Raw genomic sequence first — 27,478 nt, 5'->3', positions numbered from 1 at the left:
GTGAAAATATATGCCTATACAAAGATTTGTACATGATGTTTATAGTAACTTAATTTTAGTAGCACAAAATTGGAAACAGTCTAAATGTGTAGTAGTAGGTGAATGGTTTATTTAACAAACGCTGTTTATACATACAATGGAATATATTCAGTGAGGAAAATGATACACACAGCAACATGGATGAATTTCAAATTGGGCTATTTTGTTTCAGTGTTTTAAAACTAGTTAGCATCATGAATGCTGGCAATTCACTTTCTCAAGCATATGTTAGAGAAGGTAACTTTCACAGATATGTTTCCTGCTTATATTATACTCACATATTCAATTCTATCCCAACCCACCTCACAAATGCTCTTGTCATGACAATTTGCATCCCATAATAATTAAACTTGGTAACTAATGGGAAGATAAGGATGTTTTTGATTTTTTTAAATCTTCTTGGAAATTCTTAATATTTTATGAAAACACAGAGTTGTGTTTCAGATGCCACAAATCAACTTTTCAGACACTCAGAATAACATTTGAAGTCTCTGTAGGCCCTTCTTATTCAACACCTAGTATCCATTAACTAAAATTATGTTATTCTATATAAGTAATAATATACTGAATAAATGTTACTGAATATAAAGGGAAACAGAGATGGCAAACTTAAGTAGAAATTAATTAATTAATTAATTAGTTTATTTATTTATTTTTTTATGTTTATTTATTTTTGAGAGAGAGAGAGAGAGAGAGAGAGAGAGAGCACCAGCTGGGGAGGGGCAGAGAGAGATAGAGACACAGAATCTAAAGCAGACTCTGGGCTCTGAGCTGTCAGCACAGAGCGGTAAACTTAAGTAAAAATTTTATTTTATTTTATTTTATTTCATTTATTTTTTTTTAAATTTTTTTAACGTTTATTTATTTTTGAGACAGAGAGAGACAGAGCATGAATGGGGGAGGGTCAGAGAGAGGGAGACACAGAATCTGAAACAGGCTCCAGGCTCTGAGCTGTCGGCACAGAGCCCGACACGGGGCTCGAACTCACAGACCGTGAGATCATGACCTGAGCCGAAGTCGGACACTTAACCGACTGAGCCACCCAGGCGCCCCTTAAGTAGCAATTTTAAAAAGTCCGAATTTTCTTTGGCACCTTTCTCCCCACTATACAGAGATAAAACTAAATTTTAGTTTGTTATTCCTTTATTCTCTTATACCTCCTCATGAATGACTACTATGATTTGTTTCATATATTTGCAAAATGTTTTTCTCACATGTGCCACTTTGGCTAAATAGCAAGGCAAGCAGAGGCCTATAAAAAAACTTGTATTTTATTTCCATTTCTTTCTCCCCTCTTATCTTCCATATATTATTCTTTTTCTTTCTCTTTTTAAATTTTGTTTTGTTTTGTTTTAAAACAAAGATGATTTGTTCTATATCTTCATGAAGCTCTCATATGGAATTGAAGAAATTTTTGGTGTCAGAGTGGAGCAAAGGTTTGGATTGAGAAAGGTGGTCTGTTCCTTACCTTAATTGGAAGATTAATTTCTTTCATGCTTCCTGCCTAGAATTTTGATGTAGACAATTGATATCTGGTCATTCTCATGAGAAATGTAGTGGTTATATACATAGGCACTGATGGGGTCTCTGCAGTATGGAAGAAGGTGACAGTAGGGTGGGTCATGGTGACTGACTGGGTGGGCAGACAGAGTTATCTGCCACAGATCTCTTTCAATCCCACTTCTTCAGAAACAGCATTACTTAGGAAGAGTCATATTAAATTGGTAAGTTTTGACACAGCCTTCTGTTTTGTTTCTTCCTTGAATTTGGTGTGCTTTTTAGCTGCTGCAGGAATGGTGTGCAACCATCTGTGTTCAAGTGATGGCTGCTGGGGACCTGGCCCAGACCAATGCCTGTCCTGCCGTCGCTTCAGCAGAGGAAGGAGCTGCATAGAGTCTTGTAACCTCTATGATGGGTAAGGCATCTTACAATGTTGCCTTTACCTCATAAGTTTGACTACTGAGTGTTTCAGATTTTAAAATGATAAGAAAATGGTAAAATTGCAGAATGTGTGTGCTGGCCAAGATTTTTCAGGGGAGTTCTTGTTGCATATTGACAACAATAGAATTGTTTTAAGGGAAAGACTTTTATCTGAAATAAGTCTAAATATATATCAACTATTATACACACTTTAAAAAAGTGTACCAAAATAGATCATTCTTAGTAAATTATGGCAGTTTGTACTTAAGCAAAATTGAAAAATATATTCTTATTTTCCTTATGAAGGAGATTATTACAAGTAATCTTTCAGATGTTCCAATAATCTTTTTTTCACATGCTTTCCTATTAATTTTCATCTGGAATACTATATACCTATTGATTTTTTTCCATCCAAGTTCTGTGTCTATTTGTGTATTAGAAACAATACATGTTTCTGCGTCTCTGACAACTGCTTAACCCTATAGAAAAATTGCCTTTGTAGTTTCTATTTGAAGAAGTTTTTGGAAGTGTTCTCCCACTTTCTAAAGATAACCTAAGCAGTATTTTAAATCAAGTATTTTAAATTACTGCTGGTGCTATAATAATCACATTGCCAACAATAAAACCTGGCATATATCTTGTTGCATGGCATTTCACATAGTCATAAAATCAGTTTATCATAACATATCATTTCATGCATCACAGTTGTCCTTCATTAGTGTGATAATACATTTTTTAGTACTGTTCCTGATTCAAATTTTCTCATAATGCTCACCAAAAGGATTTTCAACAGTTCTGTAAAAGTGTAGTTTTGAAGTTCTTTATTTCATTTCTTCTTTTGTTTCATGAATTGTCTCATTTTATCTTTTTTTTTTTACAGGTTTGAATTTTTGTTTTAAAATTCTACATGTCTTGTACAATTCAATATTATGGTATTTAAGTGACCTGTAAATGGTTAATGTACAGTGCCTTTGCTTTTGCTGAAATAAAACCATGAATTATGATTTCTTCAATGCAGTTACAGAATTGTCCCATTTTAAATAACTGTTTTCATGATCTGAGGAAACATTGCACTTTTGCATTTTATATCAGAAAGATAGAAATCTTTGGATCATAATAATATTGATACGTCTCTTCTTTGAAAGAAACCAATTTCCTTCATGAAATTTAGGAAAAAAAAATAAAGTGAGAAATTTAAGTATGAAACAATTTAAAATAAGAATTTAATTGTTTTTCAGGAAAATTTCAGCTTATAATTTTGTAAATTACAATCAACTTATAAATTTGATAATGGATAGCAAATTCTTTGTTTCTTTTCTCATTAAATTGTATTCATGCTTATTCTCATTATTACAATAGAATGATATTATCTGAACATAAAATACTTGATTAAAATATGATTAAAATACGCTTGTTTGTTGTTTAGCAATCGATGCCATTAAAGTGTAACTAATAGATTTTAATTCCATTTAGTGAATTACAAGTTTATTTGTGTATATATATATGTATACATGTATATATATGTATACATGTATACATATATATATATATATGTATACATGTATATATATATATATACACACAGTACTGAAGAGGAAATGGGGCTGTAGCAATCATGTCTTCTAACAGCAACATCTTATAAATAGTGAAAACTGGTAGAATTAAGTGCTGGCCAGTGTCAGAACACTGTAGAAACAAGCCAGCACTAGAATTCAGGCCATCTGATTTTCGTCCTGTATCTTTCCAGATGCTATTGTTTTTCTTTAACATTTCCATTTTCAACTTGTCAGATATATGAAAATGATACATATGCAAATGCATATACTATCCTCTGTCTCATGTCTGCAAAATAATGAAAGCTAAGGAAAAATAACCTGTTTTCTAAAAAAACAACACTGATTACCAGACTGTTTTTGAAAGTTTAGCATTTTACAAGTCATTAAATCAAACGTATTAAAAGCTATAAAGTTTTTCATGTATTTTGCAATAGTAATAGGGCTCTAGGAAATCATATACAAGAATTAGCTTGAAAGATAATAAGTGAAAGTACCTTGTAAAAGTCTGATGTAATTCTAGTCTATGCAATGATAGGTTTTCCCACTTCCAATCTTGTGGCACTGGCTAATTTCTCCTGACATTGCTTGGCAGTTAGTTAAAACAGCCTTTGAGGAAGAATTAATTCAAATCCTAACTTCATCACTTCCTAGTTTTAAATCTTGGATAAATAACCTAATTGTGTGAATCATTTCCTTTTCGTGTCAATTTATCCAAGCTAATTAGATGGCTAGGTAGAATAGTTATCTTAAAATTACTGAAAACAAATACAAATGTGACATTTACCAAAATCAGGGAAACTATTTTTATATAAAAATAGTTTTGACTATCATATGAGAAGAAATCCTAAAAAGAGGACTTTTTGAAGGGGACTAGAAAACCAGTTAATTCCTGGCTGTTAGCGTTCAAATCCAGGTCATAGAAGCCACTGTATTTCAGCAACTCAGAATTAGAGTGCACAGGCATTTAAAATGAAAGAGAAAGCTCATTACAATGCAATCTTAAAATTGTTCTTATCTGGCAACATGGTTAAATGTTTTTGAAATGTTAAGAACAACATGGAAACATCAGAAAGGGTGCCAATCTAAGCTCTTTGTAGGCATTTTTTATATTTAACATTCACAACCTCTCATTGAAACACAATTTTTCCCTTTTACAGAAGATATTTACAAAATTAAGTCTAGAGATGTTAAGGGATTTAAGTCCTAGAAGGAACACCAGTGAAGTTTAGGAAGGACTTGACTGCAGAGCATTGGTTCTGGCTCACAGGATTGGCTAAGGCAGCACACACAGCATGTCTGTGAGAAATGTAGAGTAGCAAAAACAAGTGACAAAAAGCATAGTCTGCAAAACTCACGCTCAGTAGACAGTGATTTGCTAGGTCAGATTCAAGAGAAAGGGAATCTCTGGCAGTCATAGTATAATCAATAGGAAACGGGGAAGAAAAAGCAATGATGGAGACAGTGACAATGAAGAGTGAAGAAATAGTAAAAATTGTAGGAATGATCCGTTCTGAGAGCATAAAGGAAGAGAGCCCAAAGCCATACAAATAGACGTCTAATCTGCAGAAGAAAAGGCAGCTGGGTTGTCTCCATGACTTTTTATGACATATTCACCTTACTCCTTAACTCTGTGTGTAGGGAAGGGTTTTGAACAAGTGAAAGAAAAGAATGACCTATGTTTTAGTACCACAAAAATTATGACCTTCATTCGGTAACATAACCCTTTAGTAACCCAAAACTCTATTCTTAAAAACAGGAATTTGCTGACGATTGCAGGTTTTGTTATAATTTCATGTTAATTATTTATAATTTTATAATTTCATTATAGAAATAATACTTATGATTCTCTTCACAATTGAGGTACCATTCCCACTTCCCTCATACCAGGTCATTTTGACTTTTATATTATGAAGATTTCCTCTGTTGAGTGCTTTATATCACTAATGATGAAACATGCAAAAAAAAAAAAAACAGTCTATGTAATTGAAATTTTAAACTCAATAAAAAGCATCAAAAGCTTAGTCCATAGCAAACCAACATCGCATTTTAAAAATGGAAAATCCATGTAGATAAATATATGCACTGATATATAACTAAACCATCAATTTATGCCATGTGTTTTGAAAACCCAATATTTTGCTTTGAAGTAAGTGTAGTTTTAATTTAACCAACAGAAAATATAGCCCACCTTTTAGACTTCTATCATTTATTAACACTTTACAATAGCCAAATGGGGTAGTTCACTGTAAAAATAAGTGAACACTTTAGGAAAAATAAATTTAAATTTATCATGCAATTAATCCTTAAATGCCATATTTGCAATGCTTTGAGTATGGAATGATAGCTCATGATACATAGACACACAATAATACAGAAGCTATAAATATTTAGTCATGTTTTGTTAATGACTTGTAACTGACATTCCAAATTGTCGTTACCCAGTGCCTCATCCACTCACACATTAGTTGGAATGGGGTGTATAAACGTGATGTACATGAATGATAAACAATTATTGAAATGAAAACTTTACAATAGGTATTGATTGGAAAACTTACATATTGATAACATTTAATATTGAAATGGCCACAAAATGTTAGGTTTGGAAAGGGATAACATCATCCTAGGTTTTAATTAAAAAGTTTTAGAATGTTACCATTGAACTAATTTTTTTTAATTTTATACTTTATAGAATTACTTCAAAAAGATTTTAAACTGAAAAAAGATGTTGTGATATTAGATCAATAATCTAAGAATATAAAATCTGCCATAAAAAGCTATTTTCTCTAATTCTCCAAGGCAGCTGTTTTAAAAGAAGAAAAGAAATCAAAGCATTTTTTGAAGTTTCACCAAAAATAAATTGAAGAGTCTTGGGATTTGAAGGACAGGAATGGGGAATATCATGTAACTTAGCAACAAGAAAAATACAATAGTTCTTTCAGAGTTTAAAAAATAAAGCTCAGCCAAGAGTAACATTTTATATAGAGACAAACAGGCACAGCTTTACTTTAAAAAAAGAGTGAAAATAATTCTGCTGTGTCATTGGAAGAGTCATACTTTTTTTTTCTTCTCTCTCTCCTTTTTTTTTTTTTTTTTTTTTTGAGACTGCTAGAATATCTCTCACAAGAGAGATGTTTCCTGAATGAGTCTATCGTTGAACCCAGTGGAGGGCAGGGAGAGCCATCTGGCTGCAGTTTATCTTTTCTCCTAATGGAGAGCTTATTCCTTAATGTACAGGGAAATGATTCTGATGCTCCTGGCACATTGAGAAACAAACTCTAGAATTTACTCTGCCAATAGGACTTTTAGCAGATGTTACTTCATTTGTTAAGTTGACAGCTTGTTTGCTTATACCACCTCATGCAGCTGATGTTTTCACAGTGAATTTCGAGAGTTTGAGAATGGCTCCATCTGTGTGGAGTGTGACCCCCAGTGCGAGAAGATGGAAGACGGCATCCTCACATGCCATGGACCGGTAAGCTTGAAGACACCTGTGGTTGTGTTGGCTTATTTAGTTACATGTGTGAATGTTTATTATGTCATTGCTTTATCGTCTATCCATCCATTCAGCAGGTGTTTATAGCATACTAAGGGGAATCATGTTTGATATTCTGCCCTCAAGAGGCTTATAGTTTGGTAGTAGAGACAAAATATTTACAAATTAAATTTCTTAAATACTTATGTCCCATATAATGTATTTAAAAAGAGAATATGAAGATGCCCTTGAAATTGCACAGTGTTGAAAAGATGGATCTATAAGTAATTAGATTGAACCAAAATAATTGATAAAATATAAATATGTGTAAATCGTTATAGAAACAAAAATGATAGAGAGAAATTTATCTGTCTTTGGGATGGAAAGTAGGGCATCAAGGAAGCCCATAGAGAAGTGATATTTGAGCTCTACTTTGAAGAAGAAACATCTGGAAAGAGGAGGCATACAAGGAATGCAAATGTAAAAATTCATGGTGTGTTTGAGGTAAACTATAACACATTCATATTTGTGTTTAATTATTTAACTATTATGGATTTGTGAAGGACATTAAGACAGACTGAGAAGGCAAACATAAACTAAAATCTAAAACAGTGTGTTAAATACTATGGCAGAGAGAAATATTGAGCTATGAGAATGGAAGGAGGGGCTATGGGATTAGGAAAGTCTTGATGGACACACTGGCATTAAATGTTTGAAGTTAGCCTTATAGAGAAAATGGTAGTTCCTTTTTAGATCTCCCTTTGTTTCCCATCATTCAGGCCTTTTCTTAATAATGAGGCCAATATGAGTTTGTCATTCCAAAGTGTCACATTCATCCTTCTTTAGACAAATTTCCAGGTGTGTGTGTGTGTGTGTGTGTGTGTGTGTGTATCGAGTAATTTCTCAATAGATGATTTGGTGACCAACATTTGGGTGTAGCCGAGAGCTCAACATTGTTCCATAAGAATTTATGTGTAATTTAAATAGTACTAATTTTTCTACTAGAGTGCTTATTCAGCACTTAATAAGCTTAGAAAAAAGATATCGTTGAGCCCTCCAAACTTCCATTAGGCCCCAATGAGCTGTTCTGGAACTTCAACTAAAGAAGGATGTGTAAAGCTTGGACAGTTCAGAGGACTACCATAAGGATGATTAAACTTGGAAAATCAGACCTCTGAGAAAAAGAAGTGGTGTGATTTGGCCTCAAGAACCAAAGTCTAAAAGACAATTCAATATGTAAATGATCTCCAAGTATGCAAAGGGCATATACAGCTCTTTTCTTTCTCCACTGAAGATATTAGTGGAAAGGGCAATTAAGCCACAGAAAGAGAAATGTGGATACTGTAAAGAATGACATGAAACATAGGGAAGTAAAATTCTGAAATGGGTTGTTAAAGCAAGTCAAGCTATCTATATACGACTTCTTTAAACACTAACATACTTAAGTACCAAAAGTCAAATAATGAAAAACAACGTATCTTTCAGAGACACTGAGACTTCAAAAATGTGTAATTACAATAACAAGGAGACTGCAAAACCAGTCCCATTCTTTTTCTATTCCTCTTGCTGTCTCCTATGGTATAAAATTTTCCTGCTGAGTAACTAGTTTATTAATTTATTTCAATTTGTATGTTTTCACAGTTTATTTGTTCATTCTTCTGTTACTCAAAAGATTGAGACAGTTTATAAACTACACACTAAAAAAACCCTAATAGTTAATGTTTTTTTTCAATTTTCAAAATTATTTGATAACTAAGAAAGAACAAAAAAATTAAGTTTTTAATGAACACATTTTGTTTTCATATTGACAACATTGTTGAGCCATATACTTAAAATTACCACCCAGTGTGAACATTGTCAATTAATATGTCTAGAGTTTAGGAAAGGCATTAAGTCAAAAGTAGAAAAGATTTAGTAAACCTGAATCACTTATTTGTAGAAAATTAGAGAATGGAATCAAGAAAACCTGTTTGATCACTCGATCAGTACAACTTGAAATGCTAAGCAGGTAAGAATACAATTTAGGTTATGGTGTCAGAGAAACTGGTAGGACTGAGCTCAAACAATGACCCATCCTCCTTTCACTAGGACGTTGCTTGCTTTCAGCTTTTACAGTTTATATGAGGTTGTTGCCTGTTTCTGGGTTTATATATTGATTATCACAACTATAAACAGAAGTGTTTTGTGTGCCATGTCACAGGCATATATCATTTAAGATATCCAAGAGGTTCTCTGTGAGACTGACATTGTGATGAGATAGAGAAGTCATGAAGAAGGTTGGAATTCCAACACCTGGCCTTACCATTTCTTCTGTTGGAATCACACTTTCCTGACCTGTCCATATTTTCCTAATAATAATAATTGGTACACATTTATATTTGTCAAATACTGTTACATTTGAAGCATATGATGATCACTTTTTCCATTTAAAATATAAAGAAACTTAATCTATAATAATTAGAAAGTTATACCAAAGAGTCAACAATCTATAAGATGTGGAGCTGGGACTCAACTGTTGAAGTTCTGCCTCCAAATTTTACACTCTATTCATTTCACTCCCCACCCCACCCCTGCAAAAATTCTGTAATATAATAAGGATAATATGTTTTCTGAGAATATAACAGCTACATGTCAAATGGGATAGTATTATACTATTTAAATGTGGCAGAAATCCAGGATAATCTTGAAAGGGCTAGCTTTGAAATAAAGCAAGCCCCTGTTTTTATAGCCTTGTGTGTCTGCATGTGTTTTTTATGTTTTATTATTTATTTAGCAATTTCATCCATTCTGTCTCACTTTTACTACCCTTGTTTGGTCCTGTCAGGAAAGATAAAGGAAGGGCATGTGAGAAGAAAGAGAAGTAAGGGACATCAGAGGAGTTGTAGGAGATTAAAATATAAGCCAAAGAAGTGGCATGCAAGAGAAGATATAGGGAAAGAAAATGATAAAAGCTAAAGTAGTTGTTAAAGTCAAGTTCATAAAGGGGTGCTGCCATAACAAATAACCCCCATATTAGAGTAGCTTATAGGAAAATGTTTAAATATTTTTCATGTAAAGTGCACTGCAAGTCAGCTCTCCTCCCTGAGATGGTCTAGCATTCTGAGATGCTTTGAATTATGGCATCTCCACATTCGCATGGGATCCCCACATCATGGCAGCAGGCAAAGAGAAGGCTGAAGAGTTGAGCCCTGACAGTCTCATAAATCGTTTCTACTTAATTTCATGGTCCAGAAGAAAACATACCTCACCTCTGGTGGGAGGGGAATTCCAGTCTTCCATGTGGCTAGGACTGGAAGAGAAATGGATACTGGTGAATATTAGCATTGTCTCTTAGCAGTAGTTACCAGAGAAAATCATCAATTGTTACTGAGAAAAAAAATAATATTTCTATCAGGATTTAGCTTATTCTTTAGTTTTCTGCCTAGATAATTGAATCTAAGGATAGCTTAAAATCAGAGACAAGGAACAATATTGCTTTCACCTCTGTTTTTTATCATTGCATTTATCAACTCATTCACTGAACTTAGGTTCTTAAAAGCTTTGGGAATATAATGATAGAAGAGTAAGCATTAGACATGCGTATTTCTTTAAATCTTTTTTATGGAAATGAGTTGGAGAACTAGTATATTTCATTTCTTTTGAGATTTGTCGGGATTTTTTTTAGTTATGTCAGCTTAGAACATTAGGTTTTGTATCATCACACAATCAAATAGGTGAGAGGGGCTTAAAAAACAAAGAAATACACAAAAAATCTGTTAGAAGGACAGTTAAACATTAAATATGATTTTCATTTTAGCTTCATAATTTTTGTGTCTTCTGATTTTACCTGGACATTATTTTACATTAGAAGAATTTTATAGGAAAATAATTCCTAATTTCTAATTTTCACCATGCCTAATTTACTCATGGTTAGTTTTATTGTTCTGTTCTGCAGGAAGACATCAGCCTGTCTCTTGTCTTGTACAATAAGTCATGCCACTGAGCATACTTGCACAGTAAATGATTTTGTATAATAGATGGCATTACGTGCCTAAGTACCCATGAGCAGGTGTTAAAATTGGAGACATGTGAAATATTCTTTTTTGTTAGGAAATAAGAAGTTGCCAATAGCAAACTCTTCAGGTTGAATAGGGATTAGGTTTCATAGGATAATTTTCTTTTAGTTCTAAATCTCACATCAAAATAGCGAAATAGTGCTTGATTGAACCTCACCAGTCCCAGAATTTCCAGAAACCTCTTCCTGATTATTTTTTCTTCTTTACACCACTGTTCTTCGTTAGCAGCCTCAATCTTTAAATTTTACAATGTTATATTTATTGATTTCCTGATGTCTTATATCTCCAACTTGTTATGTCTGGCCACTTTTGGATTAACATTTGTAGAAGGATGTAATACACTCCTGTGAATGGACACTCCCTGCCTAATACATAGTTCTGTACAATGTCTGCTTGTTGTTGGCCCCCAGATTCACCATGTTAATTATAAGCCTAATAAAATTGATTATCTCCCTCTATACTTACTATATTTCATTTATCTAAATTGTGTTTAATGTGAACTGTCATAATTGTTGGAACTATGTGGACAGACAGATTTTGGGGAGAGATGGGTCAGGGGAAGAAGTTCCAGAGAGAGGTCAAAGAAAAGAGGAACCTAAGACAATATGATGTTCAAAAGGGAAGGCCAAAAGTCAACTTTTTAAGTAGGTAATATCACTATTCAAAATAGTTAAATGTGTAAATATATTGGCATCTCTTAAGAAAATAGCATTTTAAGAAAATGGTTATCTATTTATCGAGAGAGAGAGAGAGAGAGAGAGAGAGAGAGAGAGAGGAGAGAGAATCCCAAGCAGGCTCCACACATTAGTGCAGAACCTGACATGAGGCTTGAACCTACAAACTGGGAGATCATGACCTGAGCCAAAACCAAAAGGAGGACTCTTCACCAACTGAACCATTCAGGCGCCCCAGAAAATAGCATTTTTAATGAAAATATTCTCAATTTTCTTTGATTTGGTGGTAGACCCCTTATCATTTTGCGTGCTTACTATCTCTAGCACCAAATTGAAACCAGTTTTTTCTTGTAAAATTATTTTGTTTAATATGAGTTTTAAATTTTTACTTTTTGATATTTAAATATATTTGCATGCTATTATTGCTTAGTAACATTCTACATATTAGAAAATGGTTATATATTATCAACATAAATATATGAAGTGAATTAGTGCCATTAAAATTTATTTTGCTCATATTTATATCACCTTTACTATTGGATAAATTTTGCATGCATCTATTTCACTATTATGGGATTTTTGATATTTGCTTATCAGAGTGTGCCTTTATTGTGCTCTCAGTACTGTACTGTTATTTACTAAAATCTCTATAGACGTGTGAGTTTTAACTTTATCACAAGCTGATTTAAGATGGAGTGTAACATAGAAATTAATTTTTATTTGCCTAACCTAATTCCTAATAATTCAACCATAGTAAATTTTAAAATCCATTGCTCAAATAGTCATAGTACAATCAAAGGAAAGTTTACATCTCGTTTTTACATTGAAAAGCTGCCATAGTGACATCCCCACTTGTAGTTCTGAAAATGCTCTCCCGTTCCCTAGTGCAAGATTGACTACTCACTGAAGTCTCAAGGACTAATCCACATGAATACCAGAGGAAACCACACCCATTTTTCTTTCTCCATTGTGTTTTGTTTTTCACAATTCAGGGACCTGATAACTGCACAAAGTGTTCCCATTTTAAGGATGGCCCGAACTGTGTGGAAAAATGTCCAGATGGCTTGCAGGGGGCAAACAGTTTCATTTTCAAGTATGCTGATCAGGATCGAGAGTGCCATCCATGCCATCCAAACTGCACCCAAGGGTAAGCATCCTTGCCAGCCAAGGACTCTATCACACATGTTATCTTTACCCCTGACACCATCTACTAACTATATAACATGCTCATGTAAAACTCGATTCATCTTTATATTAACATGTTGATTTGAAGAGGAATACTTTCTAAGGAAACAATTTATGTAATCAAATGTACACTCTCTGAAATATTCTGTTAAATATTTACCTAAAAGTATTCTATTGACACCTTTATGAAGCTGGTGGGAGGTATACTTGTAGGGAGTCTAGAAATTCTTCTAAATTTTACTTGGTATTGAAGATATCTTATAAGAGACAAGATAGCCGTCATACTTGGAGATGTGTGCTTAATCAATCTTTAACAGAAGTTTTCTGATTATGTTTCTTTGTTCTTACAACCAGCTTAAGTTGTGGTTAGCTGTCTTTGATAGATATTGCCTTGGATTACTCCTTCAACAAAATATAAGCAAAATAATGACAGAAAAAAAAGGTGGGGGGAGAACTTAGTGATATGTATATTAGTAAAATCACAAATACATTTTGTGAAAGTAATTTTAATACAGGTCAGCCTATAATCTAGAAATTCTTTGACTACTATAGGACAACTCAAAGATGGGTACCCAGTTTTCTATCTTTTTTCCAAAAGGATGCATTATAAAATGAATAATAATTATATTACCTTTGATATTGAAAGAGTTGTAAAACAAAGACATATTACAGAAAGAAGAAAAGCACTGAACTGAAAGAAATAATGCCACTCATGTAACAAATCCCAGAACCTATTTTTTTAAAAGATAGCAAATCTATTTTAATAAGGGCTTTTCTTTTTCTTTCCTCCAGAAGATGACTAATTTCAGACTTGAGAACAATTTAATATACTCTATCCTCCTTCTGTCCATAAATCCTCTTCTTCATTATGAGTGCACACACACACACACACACACACACACACACACACGTGCAAATACATACACTTGTTTTTGAGAATTATCTCGGGTACTTTATATCTGGCAGAAGAGTATGAGATTCTATAAAGAATGTTTTCTGCCACATTAAGAGCTAGTTGCTAGGGGATATTGAAGAAGTTAAGCAAGCAACAACATCATTTTCTGCCAAGAGGACATCAATTTGCAGATGCTGCTACAATTTCCTGCAGGTCAAGAAATCAGCTTAAGTCACTCTGTGAAGTGGTAGATCCTCAAAAGGTAAAGTAATATTCTGCCATTCAAATTTAAATTCAGCTTAGAAGAGCTAACGCCATCTCATTGGTTTACACATAAGGACACAGACTGAGGATACTGAAATAGTCACACGGGCACCTAGCTTCAAGGAAACTACAAGGAATAAATTTCTCCCCTTGCGAGGTTTTGGCACACTTGGGTTAAGAGTATTTCATGAACAACTGGTGCCACTGGAGCAGAAGAGTCAGCAACAGAAAGGGAAAACTTTGCCTGCTATAGTAATCATCCACAGGAGGGTTTTATTGTTTTGCAGCTAAAATTAAACCAGTAAATTATTCAATATAATGTTGATGTCAACAGCTGTTGCCATTCAAAATGAGACCTTTTGCTATTTTTGCAAATCTAATTACAATGAGGCCATTAGGGAAATGAAAGTGAGATCGCAGAGCCATAGTCTGGATGTGTGGCTGGTGTGTCTTCCTCTCAGCCCTTTTAAATCATGATTATGTAATAAAAGAACACATCTATAGTGGGGGAAGTGGAAGTAGAGACAATGAAGAGATCCATTTACCACAGCAACAAAAGCCAGATGTCAGCAAAAAGGGAGGATGAAGGTATAAATGGAACAAATCTGACCAGGCCATTTAGGAACTCCAAGTAAAGAGAAAAATGTCTTTAAATCAACTGTTGCAGAATGATGGGGAGACAGAATTGGATGTTGTATTCCCTGGCATCTTCCAAGGTAAATGGATTGTAAGGAATGACTTAGTCCTGAAGGATTTGTGTGTTTGTTTTCATTTAGCTTCCTGCCATCCTTTTCCTAATATCCTCCATATTGTCCAGGTTCACTCCATGAGAGTTTTGTCATCCCAATCCCAGAACTCCTAAATTCCTAAATTCCTAAATCCTATTCTATATTACTGTTGTGTAGCACTGTGCTCTGAGATTCTTGAGTGAAGCCATGAGGTGCTCTGTACACTTAGTCCCTTCTTTTCAAATTGCATGTAGAAGTAGGATCTTTGTCTAGAAAGATCACAGGGCCAGTGGAGATGACGTGACGAGTGACTATTTTTATTCCTAAATACATGTAATAATTGACCTGTCTGTGCGTGTGAGCTCACCATGCCAACCCCACTTTGGAAAACCGCATTCCTTTTATATGCTGATATTATGTCAGCTAGATAATTCAAGAACCAAGTTACTGGAAATAGTCTTTTGAATCACATTTTTTAGAAGGAAAGTTCTTACTTTGAATACTGTTCAATGATTTTCTGAAAATAAAATTATGTGTGTAATACCTTAAAAGCACTTTTATTACTCTGGAAGTACATTAAATATATTGGCTCTAATAAGTTCTTTAGATAATTTTAAAATAGGTTATCCATTTAGCACGTATCAGGAGATTCTCATTAATATCCCTAGAGGGGTGGGGAATAACATTGTCTCTTCTTGCCTTGACTAGAGAACTTTTATTTTAGCAGGCTTTTCTCGTTTCATTCATTCCTCAACTTGGTTATACTGAACACCAACTGCACATCAGAGAGAGTGATAGCTAAATTCAGAAATGAGTAAGATCCCCATATTTTGAAATGATGAGCAAGAATTTAAAACTTAGGAATGATCTTCATATTTAAAAATAGCAGGATAGAATTAAAAAAAAAAAAGACTTGTAAACTAAATTTAGTATGTAATTAAATTCCTGTAAGGGGATTTTTTTTTTTTGTGGTTTCCACACTAAAATCTAATCCATGACAAATATCAATGCAGTTTTGGTTTTTAGTCATGGACTAGAATATTTGTTTTTCATAGGCGTCTTTGAAAATTTGCATTGAATATTTTTGTTAATGGTAGAATCATGGTTTCCATATTATTAAATTCCCTGTATGCGTTTATCTTTTTTTTATCAACCCTTTTTATATATTTTTAAATTTCTATGGTGAAAGAATTTTCATTTATAAAAGGAAAGAAGAGCTGTTTGTGAAATTATTGTCTATACTCTTTTAATTGAAATTTTAAAATACTCCACTTTCATTTCAAAATTTGAAGATCTTGTCAAAATATCTCAACTAAGGTAGGTGGGTATATCAAAGTGCTTACAAATCAGTAAATAGTGGCAAATGTTAAACACAACTCAGTGTTCAGAATTGCAGATACTTTTGTAATATGTTATATTGACATGTTATAGTTTCTGATCTTCCTTTAAATTTTTTACTTTGTAACACTAATTTTGTAGAGTTACCTTATTCCTTATCTGATTTTGATCTCATATTTGAGATTTTGACTCTTCAAAAGTTTAATGCTTCCATTATTCTGTGATCTTGCTGAATCAATATAAATTACATGTGTTAATTAGTTGCTTATATGAAGTCCAAAGGGTTGAAATAGAGTATACATCTTTAAATACACAGTGACTTGTACTTAGACAGGATGGTGCTGCTTTAGTCACACTTTTATTATTTGTCTTTCATTGTTTCTTTCATCTTTAGCTTTTAAATATGTCTACATCTCAAATATTCCTCAAGAGTTCCCTCAACAAACTTTCCTGACCCCACATCCTGCCCCCTCAGTGCTCACTTTCCTTTTCCCTTGCTTTGCTTATGTCCAATATGCTTCTCAACTCACAGTGGTTGAAATTCTGCTGACCTTGACAATGACAACTAAAATGCTCTCAGTAGTTCTTATTTTATTAGACCTGTCTTTGCATTTGATTTTGACAGTTACTCCTGAATGTCTCTCCTGATTTGGCTCCCACAATGATGCTGTAATTACTTGATTTTACTCAATATTTTCTCATGCTTCTGGCATATGAGCTTATCTTAGGTCATTTACTGGTTATCGGAGTTCTTTGAGTTTCGGTCTCAGTCTCCTCTTTTCTCACTTTATAGATCCTTCTTCAGCTATCTTACCCACTTACATGATTTCAACTTTCTTCTGTATGCTGTTTCAAAACTGATCATCACACTGGTGCCTTCACACCCTACAACCACAGGCCTCTCTTTCCAGCTGGCGAGGAACATTCCCTACCCAGATGTAGGACAACCACACTGGATGCATACCATACTGTAGATCCATAAAGCTGAAATTATCAACCCCTCCCCCCCCAACACACACACAAGAAAAGGTGTCCCTCCTCCCACCCAGTGAGGTGTCATTCCCTCACTGATGGTGCTGCATGTTTAACTCCTCTGATCCTACTTTTCTTTCATCAAATCAGCCATCAACTTCTCTTCCCCACCCCACCCACATACCTTTGAAGGCATTTCTTGAATCTGGCCCCCTGCCTCTATCCTAGTTGCCATTTCCCCGGTGTAATCCCTTTTCATCTTTTACATACACTAAAACAATCTTGGTGCCAAAGGAATCTACCTGGATCCCAGCTGACTAGCCTTCACAGGGCAGAGATCCATGTAAAATACAAATCTAGCAAATCCACTACTTAAAAACCCTGCAGTGGTTCTCCATTAAGTTTGCCCCTAAGCAAATAGCCTTCAAATTCTGGCTCCTGTCTAAATGATCTCGCTTCTTTCCCTCTTCCTGTCACCTCATGTTTTGTTTGCTTCCTGACTATTCAGAATTATTTGCAGTTTTTCATGTGCACTCTAAATTTCCTCAGATCTATGCTTTTGTTCCTGCTGTTTGTTACCCCTTAGAAATGACTGCTACTCCAACCCAGGTTATCAGCACCCTGCATTTCAGCTTCCTAACTTCTCCATGAGGATTAACATGAATTTCTAAAGCTAAGTGTCCCTCCTCTATGCTCCCTTAAGCCACTCTTTCATGTCTCTTTTTATATTTATCACATTAAACAATATACACCTGGTTATGCATCTATCTCCTATTATGCATTAAATTGTGAGCTCATTAAGAATAGGAAAAGTGTCTAATTCATCATCCCCCCCCCCCCACTGCCCAGCTCCTAGAAGAGTAGCAACACTTAGTAGGCCTACAAGCATGTTTTTTTAATGGATGAATAAAGATCTTTAATTATTCACACTTTACCCTCAAGTTGAATTTCACTTTCAAATATTTTTATATTTCAAATGTTATTGTAAAGACACAGATTGCAAATTAATCATAGCTTTCAGATTCTCACTTGGAAATAAGAAGTAGACTATTAATTTTACCAAATGGTAATACTGTATAAAAAAGCACTTGGAAGAAGATATAATAGGAACCTAGGAAAAAAATAAGCTCTTCAAAATAAAATAAAAAGAATATCATATAAGACAGTTTGAAAACATTTTTAGTAGTTACTTTTTCCATTTCAAGAAATGGTTCTGGTTATGGATTATAGTACCAATTCAATGCTATGTGCTATATATTTTTATTTGTATTTCTTATTTGCTTTTTTAAAAGACTTTTTTCACAGTGTATTCCCCATTTTTCTGTACATTAAATTTTTTCTGGGCTATTCAAAACCAATGCTCAAAATGAAAACAATTTTCCACCTAGTAGAAATGTTATAGCAGATATTCGTGAAGCAGGGAAATATTGACTTAATTATTATTATACATAGTTACATTAGTTTACCAATGTTGAGAGTTATCTAAGGATATAGTAGACAGTCTGGCCTTATACATGAGTCCCTTATTACTTCATTATATGGTGATTTTAACTTCAGCTTCCTTTTCAGTTTCAGAAATTAGAGTTTGGAAAAAACATTTGTGATCAGAATTAGACAGTCCTATAAATCATAGCTGTGGAGGGAATATTGATAACGCACCGTAGATATATGTATTTGATGAGAGAAAAGGGAAGGAAATACAATTTGTACATTGGAAGATGGAAGAAGTAATATTTCCATAATACCTCAAAATGAAATTCTAGGGACCGTACATCCGGATTTTGTGTACTTATATAATTCTAGTGAATTCTTTAGTTACCTGCTTCTCAGTTTGTTCATTTCCTTGGAGAGTATTTATTTATTATTGTTTGAGTTAAATATTATGGCACTTTAAAAACCTATTGTTTGTCTGTTATGGCACTGTGCTTTTAAAATAGAGCGTCAAGATAAACTGCAGTCTTGGTAAAACCAGTTAATTTGCTTTTTAAATGAATTCATGTTTAAAGATAAGTATGTTTTAAAAACCGTCACAACCAAGGAATGGAATAATGTGATTATGTAAAGTATCCATAAGAATAGCATTAAAGCATGTTAACTCATTTTCTGCCATAATCCATCTTTAATGAGTATTAAGCATCAGGTTATTATATTATATTGAATAGCTCATGTTTTATTTTTTATTGACTTTAGTTTTTACTTAAGTGTTTTTAGAAGAAACTGTATACATGAAACCATTTATAACCATTGAAATATCAAGTCATTCAGCAAGACATGTACTCATGATGCAAATGAATTGAGTATTGGAAGTGAGTCATATGTGTTTAGAAGTTATCCACAGAAACAGGGTACAGTTTCCTTTACTGTGGACATGTTTCTTTGCATTCCATGCGGGTGGTATTTGCAACCTATTTCTTTGTATCCATCAGGCAATAATCTTCTCACTGGCTTTAAATTCACAGTGTTCCAAAATTGTCTAATAACCGTAATTATGAATTTGACACAATTAGTGTTTATCTGACTGATTTTTTTTAAATGACTAATTTTTCTTTCCTTGTATTTTTTTAAATTTGGATCTTCTGCAGGTGCATAGGCTCACGTATTGAAGACTGCATCGGCCTGATGGATAGGTACTTGGTGTGCTTGCTTCCCATGTTCTTCCTCCAAGGCTCCGTGTGTGAGCACTGGTGCATGTGTGCGCATGCCGCTGTGAATGGAGAATGATGTTTTCTGTTCTGTAATTGCCTGCAGGTGTAGCGGCCCCACTAGTCATGACTGCATTTACTATCCTTGGACGGGCCATTCCACTTTACCACAACATGCTAGGTAACATCTACCATGTTTCCATTTTGTCACTCAAATCCTTTTCAAATGATCATGTTTACAAACTACTAACCAGTTGGGTGAAATTGATAATATGTTAAATTAGGGAGTTATGAAATAGGCATATAACACTACTTTTCAAACCACATCCCTTACCTCTTTTTTCTTTACTCATTATGATTTTAGCATCCAAATTAGTAGTGTCATTGGTTTTCAATTTTGTACAATGTAAACAGGATTTCGAATTATTAACCTAGAACTTTAAGAGAATTTTTAAAATTAATTTTGTAGATTATTGCAAAACTAAACATTTTTAAGAGAGGAATTTATAAAAGTTGATCTATTTTCGTAAGATGTTTCTTGTTTGATTTGATTCCTTTTCTGATCTTATATTGTTTTGAGCTGGTTGGTATAGTATTCTGTAGGCTTCTGAATTACCACAGACTACAAGCACTATAGAAAATATTTTGTGCAGGTAAAAGTACAAGTTGGAATGAAAACAAAACAAAACAAAACAAAATATATCACTTAGATTCATACAAAAACCTATGCATGAAGGTTTATAGTGGCTTTACTCAAAATCACCCAAAACTGGAAACTACTCAAATGTTCTTCAGTTGTGATATATCCATACATTGCAGTGCTACTCAGCAATAGAAACGAACAAACTATTGATACATGCAAAACACAGATGGATCTCAAATGCATTTTGCTAAATGAAAGAAGCTATACTTAAAAAGAATACATACCAGATGATTCAATTTATGTGGTATTAATTCTGGAAGAGGCAAAACTGTAGGGACAGAAAATTGATCCGTGTTGCTTGTGGTAGTGTTGCCAGGTAAGCCTGGCAAGGGACATGAGGGAATTTTGGAGGAGGGTGATGGAGCCCTTCTCTCTCTCTTGACAGTGGTGATGGGTACACGAATGTAAGTGCTTGTCAAATATCATGGTTAAGCACATTAAAAAGGATGAATTTTACTGTCTATATTAGACTTCAATAAGTTAGACTTTTAAAACATTTCATTTTAGGAACATGGTAATTTACAATGTTACGTAGAAGTACTGTTTGCTTTCTTTATGAAACAAGTTAATTGTATCTTCTGGAAGTGAGAAAGTAGTGCTAAATTACAATAAGCAAGATGACAGTTTGGGATGAAATATTGCCTTTTCATGTACATTTTTAAATTCAAATTTAACATCAAATTTAACAGTATAAAAGTATACAAAGCATAGGTGTAAAACTCAGTGAATTTCTTCGAATGAAACGTTTATATAACCATCAGCCCGATCAAGAAACAGAATAGTAGTAGAAACAGAAACACCCTTGTGCTCCACTCCAAGGGAACCATTGTCCTGAGTGCTAACAGGAGTTTGCCTGTTTTTGCACTTTATATAAATTGAATCATATATATGTATTCTTTGTCCCTGGCCTCTTTTTTTCAATATTATATTTATGAGGTCCATCTATGTCATTACATTTAGTCATAATTTTTCATTTGTATGATATTTGCCTTTTAAAAGTTTTTGGAAAATATCAAGTAAGTGTTATCTCTTATTAAAAGGTTATTTAATTATATTAAAAATAAATTCTTTTTTTTTAAAAAGGGTACAGTAGAAGTAAATGATTTATACAACAGTGGCACTTTGGCACTTGGGATCAATTCAGACTAGTTAATACAGTTCTTTAGGGCAAAGTTTAAAGTATGGAAAAAATCAGCAAGAGAGAGAGAAAGAGAAAGTGCATGTCTTAAGGCCCGAAGCTCAGTTTTATAAGCCAAGACCCATTTTATATTGTTTCTGTATTGATGAAATAATTTTCCTCCTTGAGACTTTGGTTGAGTCACTGCACTATCATTATGAAGAGTGTTTTCACATTGTTTTAATGACTTTCTTATAATTATTCCAGCCAACTAATGAGAGGCAATATAATGTGGTAACTAGGTGTGCTGTCTTTGGAATCAGATTTTCTAGGTTCAGAGCAAGGCTCTATCATTTTTTAGATATGTAACCTTGGGTAAGTTCCTTAATTATCTGAGCCTTACTTTCTTCATGTATAAAATAGGAATGTTAATATAGTTTACAAATTGGTTGTGAGCATTGATGGAGTCCATAGAATATGCCTAGCTCAAATATCACCCAGTAAACGTTGTTATTTATTATTTTGCTATGTATCAAATGATTTTAAATGTTGGACATGGGGGAACATAACTCCTAGAGGGAGTAGGAAAATCTCTCAAAGTCACCCAGGAAAGTTTGACTTATATCTCTTCTCCTTCTGGTGGGTCCCTTGGCAGAAGGGAGGGCATTTATTTCTTCACCTCAGGAATCACTGTTTTAAGAGGTCCACTGGTATCTTTGGCAGTAGGTCACAGGCAGAGGCATATGAAGAGACAGAGAAAGAGTTAAAACCATAGTGGTAGATCCCTAGTGGTTTTCAATTCTGGTAATTAAGGTTGTATAACTCAAAATCATAGTGTATCTTACTATAGATTTAATATTTCCAACATGTTTGGGGAATTTTCTATCCTATTACTTGCCTGGGCTCTCAGGCCATTTCCTGTATTCTGAGACTAATACCTAATTCAGATTAGCTTTGTCATAAATAGGTAGGTGACCATGTCCAGTAATAGAGTACAATTCAGCACAATTCAGCCCATGATTCCTATGAAAAATCATCTGTAGGCCTTTGTACAAGTAAAGAGCAGAAGTTTTTGAATGTGAAAGCCTGGGTTCAAGTATTTGCTCTGCCATGTTTCTTGTCTGTAAAATGGGATGATAATTTGATAATTTTTAAAATGGAAATTCTTATACCTCATAATATTGGTATGATGATTAAATGGTTAGGAGATATTATCAAGTATATATATTCATTGGTGGTAGTTACATCTCTAGTTGAAATATTGGAAAAAAATCTTTTTTAAAAATCTCATGAGGTTATGTTCTACTAGCATATATATATATGCTATCAGCAGGGCACAAATATTTATATATCAGCAGGGCGTAAATCCAATAGTTTATTGACTACAAAACTGATATATCAGAATTTCTAAGCTTTTAAGCATCTAAATTGTGCATCCTACTTCTAAGCATTATGACTCAAAAAAATTGGTAGTAGGGAGCTAAGTATTCCTTTTAGAAACTCTGGATATATTTAATTAATATTTCTTTTGAACTTAAATTTAAAGCAGTATGACTCTTCAGTTGTGTTGACTTGTCAGAATTAATGGACTTGTCATAGGCTGCTTATAAGCAGTTTGGAATTTACAAGAAAGATTTAGCTTGGACACCTTGAAAAGTGTTTATGACCATGGAACATTTTGACACGGATTGGATGAGAAGTGAAAGTAATAAATATTACCTTTTTTTCAGGTAAATGCTTTTTTCAGTAAATGTTTACCTCTCTGAAATGTGATGGGTACACAGTTAATTGAAAACAGGGGACTAGCTTAGTAATATTTCAGTTTATTTTCCATTTTTAAATTCTGTGAATGTTTTTTTTATGCCTCCGTCTTAATTGATTAAAGTAAATCTTACATAATAGAGAGATAAAAAAAACATGTAGAAAGTAATTGCTTTCAGTTTTGTAAACTATGTTTTAACTGGGAGATTACCCAAATGCCTAGTTTTCTTTTAGTCACACAAAATTGCACTGAACATGGCAATGTGGCCATTTCGAAATATTTAGGATTCATACTCCCTACTGCCCCATTATGTTGTATTCTGTTTCCTAAACCAGAAGGAAAAAAGATTGAAGATTTAAATGAAAACAGGTGAAATGCTTACAATCTTGATCGACTTTCATTTTCTAAGCAGTGTTACTCTTTCCCAAGCCTGCAATTTGTGAATTGGTTTTCCACACTCCATTTACCTTACAGGCTGTTGCTGGAATTTCTTCCAGGAAGATAGGATAGGATGGAAAAGATCGTTGCTGTTGTTGTTGATTTTCTTTTACCTGTAATCTCCTAGAATATTCTACTTGTAATGAAAATAATACTTGAATTTCAGGCCTTTTCCATATTTTCCTTATCTGAATTCAATGCCTTACAACTAACATTTACTTGGATGTTCTTCTTTTTCTTATAAAGAATCTTATGAAAAAATGTGTTCAGCAAGTTTTTTTTATTCTTTTTTATGCTATTTATTTGAGCTTGCACATATGCTATTTTCACATAGATTGTAATAGAACAAAGCATTTAATTCTATTCTATTTTAGTTTCTTTGCCAACCATATATCCCAAGCTTTTTATAATCTTAGTCTCTCACTCCATCAGGGCCAACATGTGTTCATCTAAACAAGCAAAGGCTCTATTGGCAAAGCATTTCTTTTTATTACTTAGAAGTCCAAAATATAAACTAATAATTCTTTTTAAATTTGTGACAGGAATTGTGAAAAGTACTAGATTTCTGTTCAAAATTTTTTATCTGGCTATCTGCTCCAATTCAGTTATTCTAGACACTTCACAATATGAAGTAAGGTAACTGAAATCAGTTTAATTCTCTAAATCTCATCTGGGCAGATATTTGAAACGTTTTATATTCCTGTCACATTTTAATGCCTGTATCACACCTTTACTTTCTGGTGTGGTGGTTATTACCTAAGAGGTCACATAACAGTTTATTCTTTAGCAGTGTGACCCGTGTGTGATAGATGAGGGAGAAGATGTGATATTCTTGGCACGGCTTTCACAAATGGCACAATCTTTTTTCTTTGTTTGTTTGCCCTCAAGGAACTTGGTTCATAACTTATGTCCGTATCAAATGGTCAAAACAGCCCATAGATGGTTTCCTCAGATGAGTGGCAGTTATGTTATGATCCTTAAGTCCAATAAATATAAGTACACAGGCTTTTTATTATAAGTCTATCCTCAGTCCACCACATTCTGTATATTAAATTTACTTTTGAATTTAAGAGAGTTCAAAGAGGTGAAGGAGAGTGTGTGAATTTCTTCTTTTCCAGCTGATTTGTGTCCCACAGTTTCCAGTACATATAAAATACCAAAAGTTACCAAAGAATTGCAAGAGCAAAACAGTTCAGTTTTTGTTAATTACTGTTCATGGAGTTTCACATGGATACTTTAAGTAGAAGTATTTAATGGCATAAGGTTGCATCAGTGGCTTTGTTTCAATATCGAAATGCCCACACATTGTTACCAAAGCTTTTAGGGATCCTAGGAACATTAATATTATACTCAAACATGCTAACTGTAAAAATGTGACCAGAAAAAGTCATACTTGTGGCTGAAAGTCAAAAGAGATTTTTTTTTTAATTTTTTTTTTTTTTTTTTTTTTTTAGCGTTTATTTATTTTTGAGACAGAGAGAGACAAAGCATGAACGGGGGAGGGTCAGAGAGAGGGAGACACAGAATCTGAAACAGGCTCCAGGCTCTGAGCTGTCAGCACAGAGCCCGACGCGGGGCTCGAACTCACGGACCGCGAGATCATGACCTGGGCCGAAGTCGGCCGCTTAACCAACTGAGCCACCCAGGCGCCCCCAAAAGAGATTTTTTAAGAGCATTGACTTTGGACTGTAATAGAAAATCTAAAAATAGCATTATTGAACTGAGAAGATGCTGATTATGCTAGTTAAGGGTCAGATAAAAAATTCAGTGAGTTGAGTGATCCATTATGAATACTTCTTCAGTCTTTCCTATGAGCATCATTCTCTGGTGTAGAATTTACAGTGTTCTGTAACTATTAATCTCTGATTTGTAAAGATGTCAGGACTGCTTATACTCTATGATCTCAAAGTACCTTCAACGTTGCTGAAATTCATTACTAAAATCCAATGTCTTTTATTAAATATGAAAGCAAATGAGTAAAATATGGTCCTGAAGCCTCTGCCCCTGTCTTTAGGCAGATATTTATAGTTTTAAAAGTACCCATATGTACTACTCCAAGATTTGACCCTGGCATTATTTTCTTATAAAATACAATTTAGAGATATAAGTATATGATCAGTATTACTCAGGATTTTTAATTGGGATTTTATTATCCCAGGAATATTAAATTCTATTTCATAAGATCTCATTTCTAAAAAATTACTTTTCAATGAAGAGCCACCTATAATTTCAACCAACCAAAAATAAAAAATCTTTGCAAACATTTATAGGTATTTTATATACTCTTTGACAAAATTCAAAGGAAGTGAAAAAGCAGCATATAGCAAAATGAACAATATAATTCCCAATAAAGAGAAATTACCTCATTCTGTCAAAGAACTAAGAAGTAAATATATTGAACAAGTTATATGTATGTATATAGAAAGATAACATCTGACTTGGTCCCCTGGCTAACATCTGACACAAGTTATCAGTAAACTAGGGAGAGTCATAAGGTAATGCCTTTCCATGGAAGTGAGTGCTCAAATACTATTGGTTGCATGATTTGGAATTAATATGCTATAATATGATGAGGCTTACCACTTATAGCATATTATCTTTGATCTTATACATACCCCTGGTGGTCAGTCCTTAGCTTGTATGTGAAATTATTTCAGTGTTTGACAGAAAAAAAAAATTATATAACAGTGAATGTATTCTGGTTACAGAATGAATAAATTACAGGGATTGACGGTACATCATAGAGATTATATTGATGGTATTGTAATAGTTTATCATGACAGATGGTAGCTCCACTGTGGTAAATATAGCATATTCACCTGAATGCTATGTGGTGAATGAATATAGCATATACGCCTGAAACGAATGTGACATTGAGTATCAGCTATAATGCAATTAAAAAAAATAAATAAAAATTAATTAAAATGTTACAGATAAAAAAAGTGAATGTATTAAAATAAACTTCTTCAGTGTGACAATTTTGGTGAATTAGCATCTAAAACTATCATAATTTACCCCCAAACCTATTTGGAAATTCAAAATATTGTATATATGGATCATATATTTGATAACTAAAATGGTAAGGATTGAAAAAAACAATAACAACTCTGTAATTAGGTAAAGTGAAGGAATTGCTCAATTGGTATATAGTTTTCTATTACTGTGAATAATTGCCATGAATTTAGCAGCTCAAAAAACAAGACAAAAGCACAGTTCTGTAGGTAAATATACAGGAATGGCTTGGCTGTGTTCTCTTCTTAGGATCTCACCGGGCTGAAATCAAGTTTCTGTCTGGGGTGTGTTTCATCTAGAGGTTGGAGTTCTCTCCCAAGTTCATTCAGGTTGTTTGAGTTGTGGGTCCTGGTAGTAGGACTCCTATTTTATTGTGTTCATTGCCAAGCACATTCTTTGTCATGTGGCCCGCTCTATATTCCAAGACAATTGTGCATCCAAACCTTTTCATTTTTGAATCTCTTAGTTTTCATTTTTCTGACCTCTATATCCAGATTTAAAAGCTCATGTGATTAGATCAGATCCACCTGATTGAATCTTAAAATCAAATGATTTGGGACCTTAATTACATCTGCTGAATCCCCTAGAGTAGCACCTAGATTAGTGTTTGACTGAATAACTGGGAGAAAGTGTGTTTATATACCATAGGATGGAATCTTTATATAACAGAGACCCATCTTCTAATTCTGCCTACAGCATCTATCAT

The 27,478-nt window shown here is 33.7% G+C and overlaps 1 protein-coding gene across 1 annotated transcript in view; it reads left to right on the top strand.

Moving 5' to 3' along the window:
• ERBB4 (erb-b2 receptor tyrosine kinase 4) overlaps positions 1–27,478 on the top strand; it is a 712,433-nt gene that overhangs the window by 441,566 nt on the left and 243,389 nt on the right. The window contains exons 13-16 of the mRNA XM_042948704.1: positions 1,822–1,954; positions 6,894–6,987; positions 12,709–12,863; positions 19,847–19,921. Of these exons, the coding sequence (XP_042804638.1) occupies positions 1,822–1,954; positions 6,894–6,987; positions 12,709–12,863; positions 19,847–19,921 (457 nt within the window). The remainder of the gene's footprint in view (positions 1–1,821; positions 1,955–6,893; positions 6,988–12,708; positions 12,864–19,846; positions 19,922–27,478) is intronic.

The sequence above is a fragment of the Panthera leo genome, chromosome C1, assembly GCF_018350215.1.
Source record: "Panthera leo isolate Ple1 chromosome C1, P.leo_Ple1_pat1.1, whole genome shotgun sequence".
Classification (NCBI taxonomy): Eukaryota; Metazoa; Chordata; class Mammalia; order Carnivora; family Felidae; genus Panthera; species Panthera leo.
This window is presented reverse-complemented; position numbering and strand designations above follow the sequence as displayed.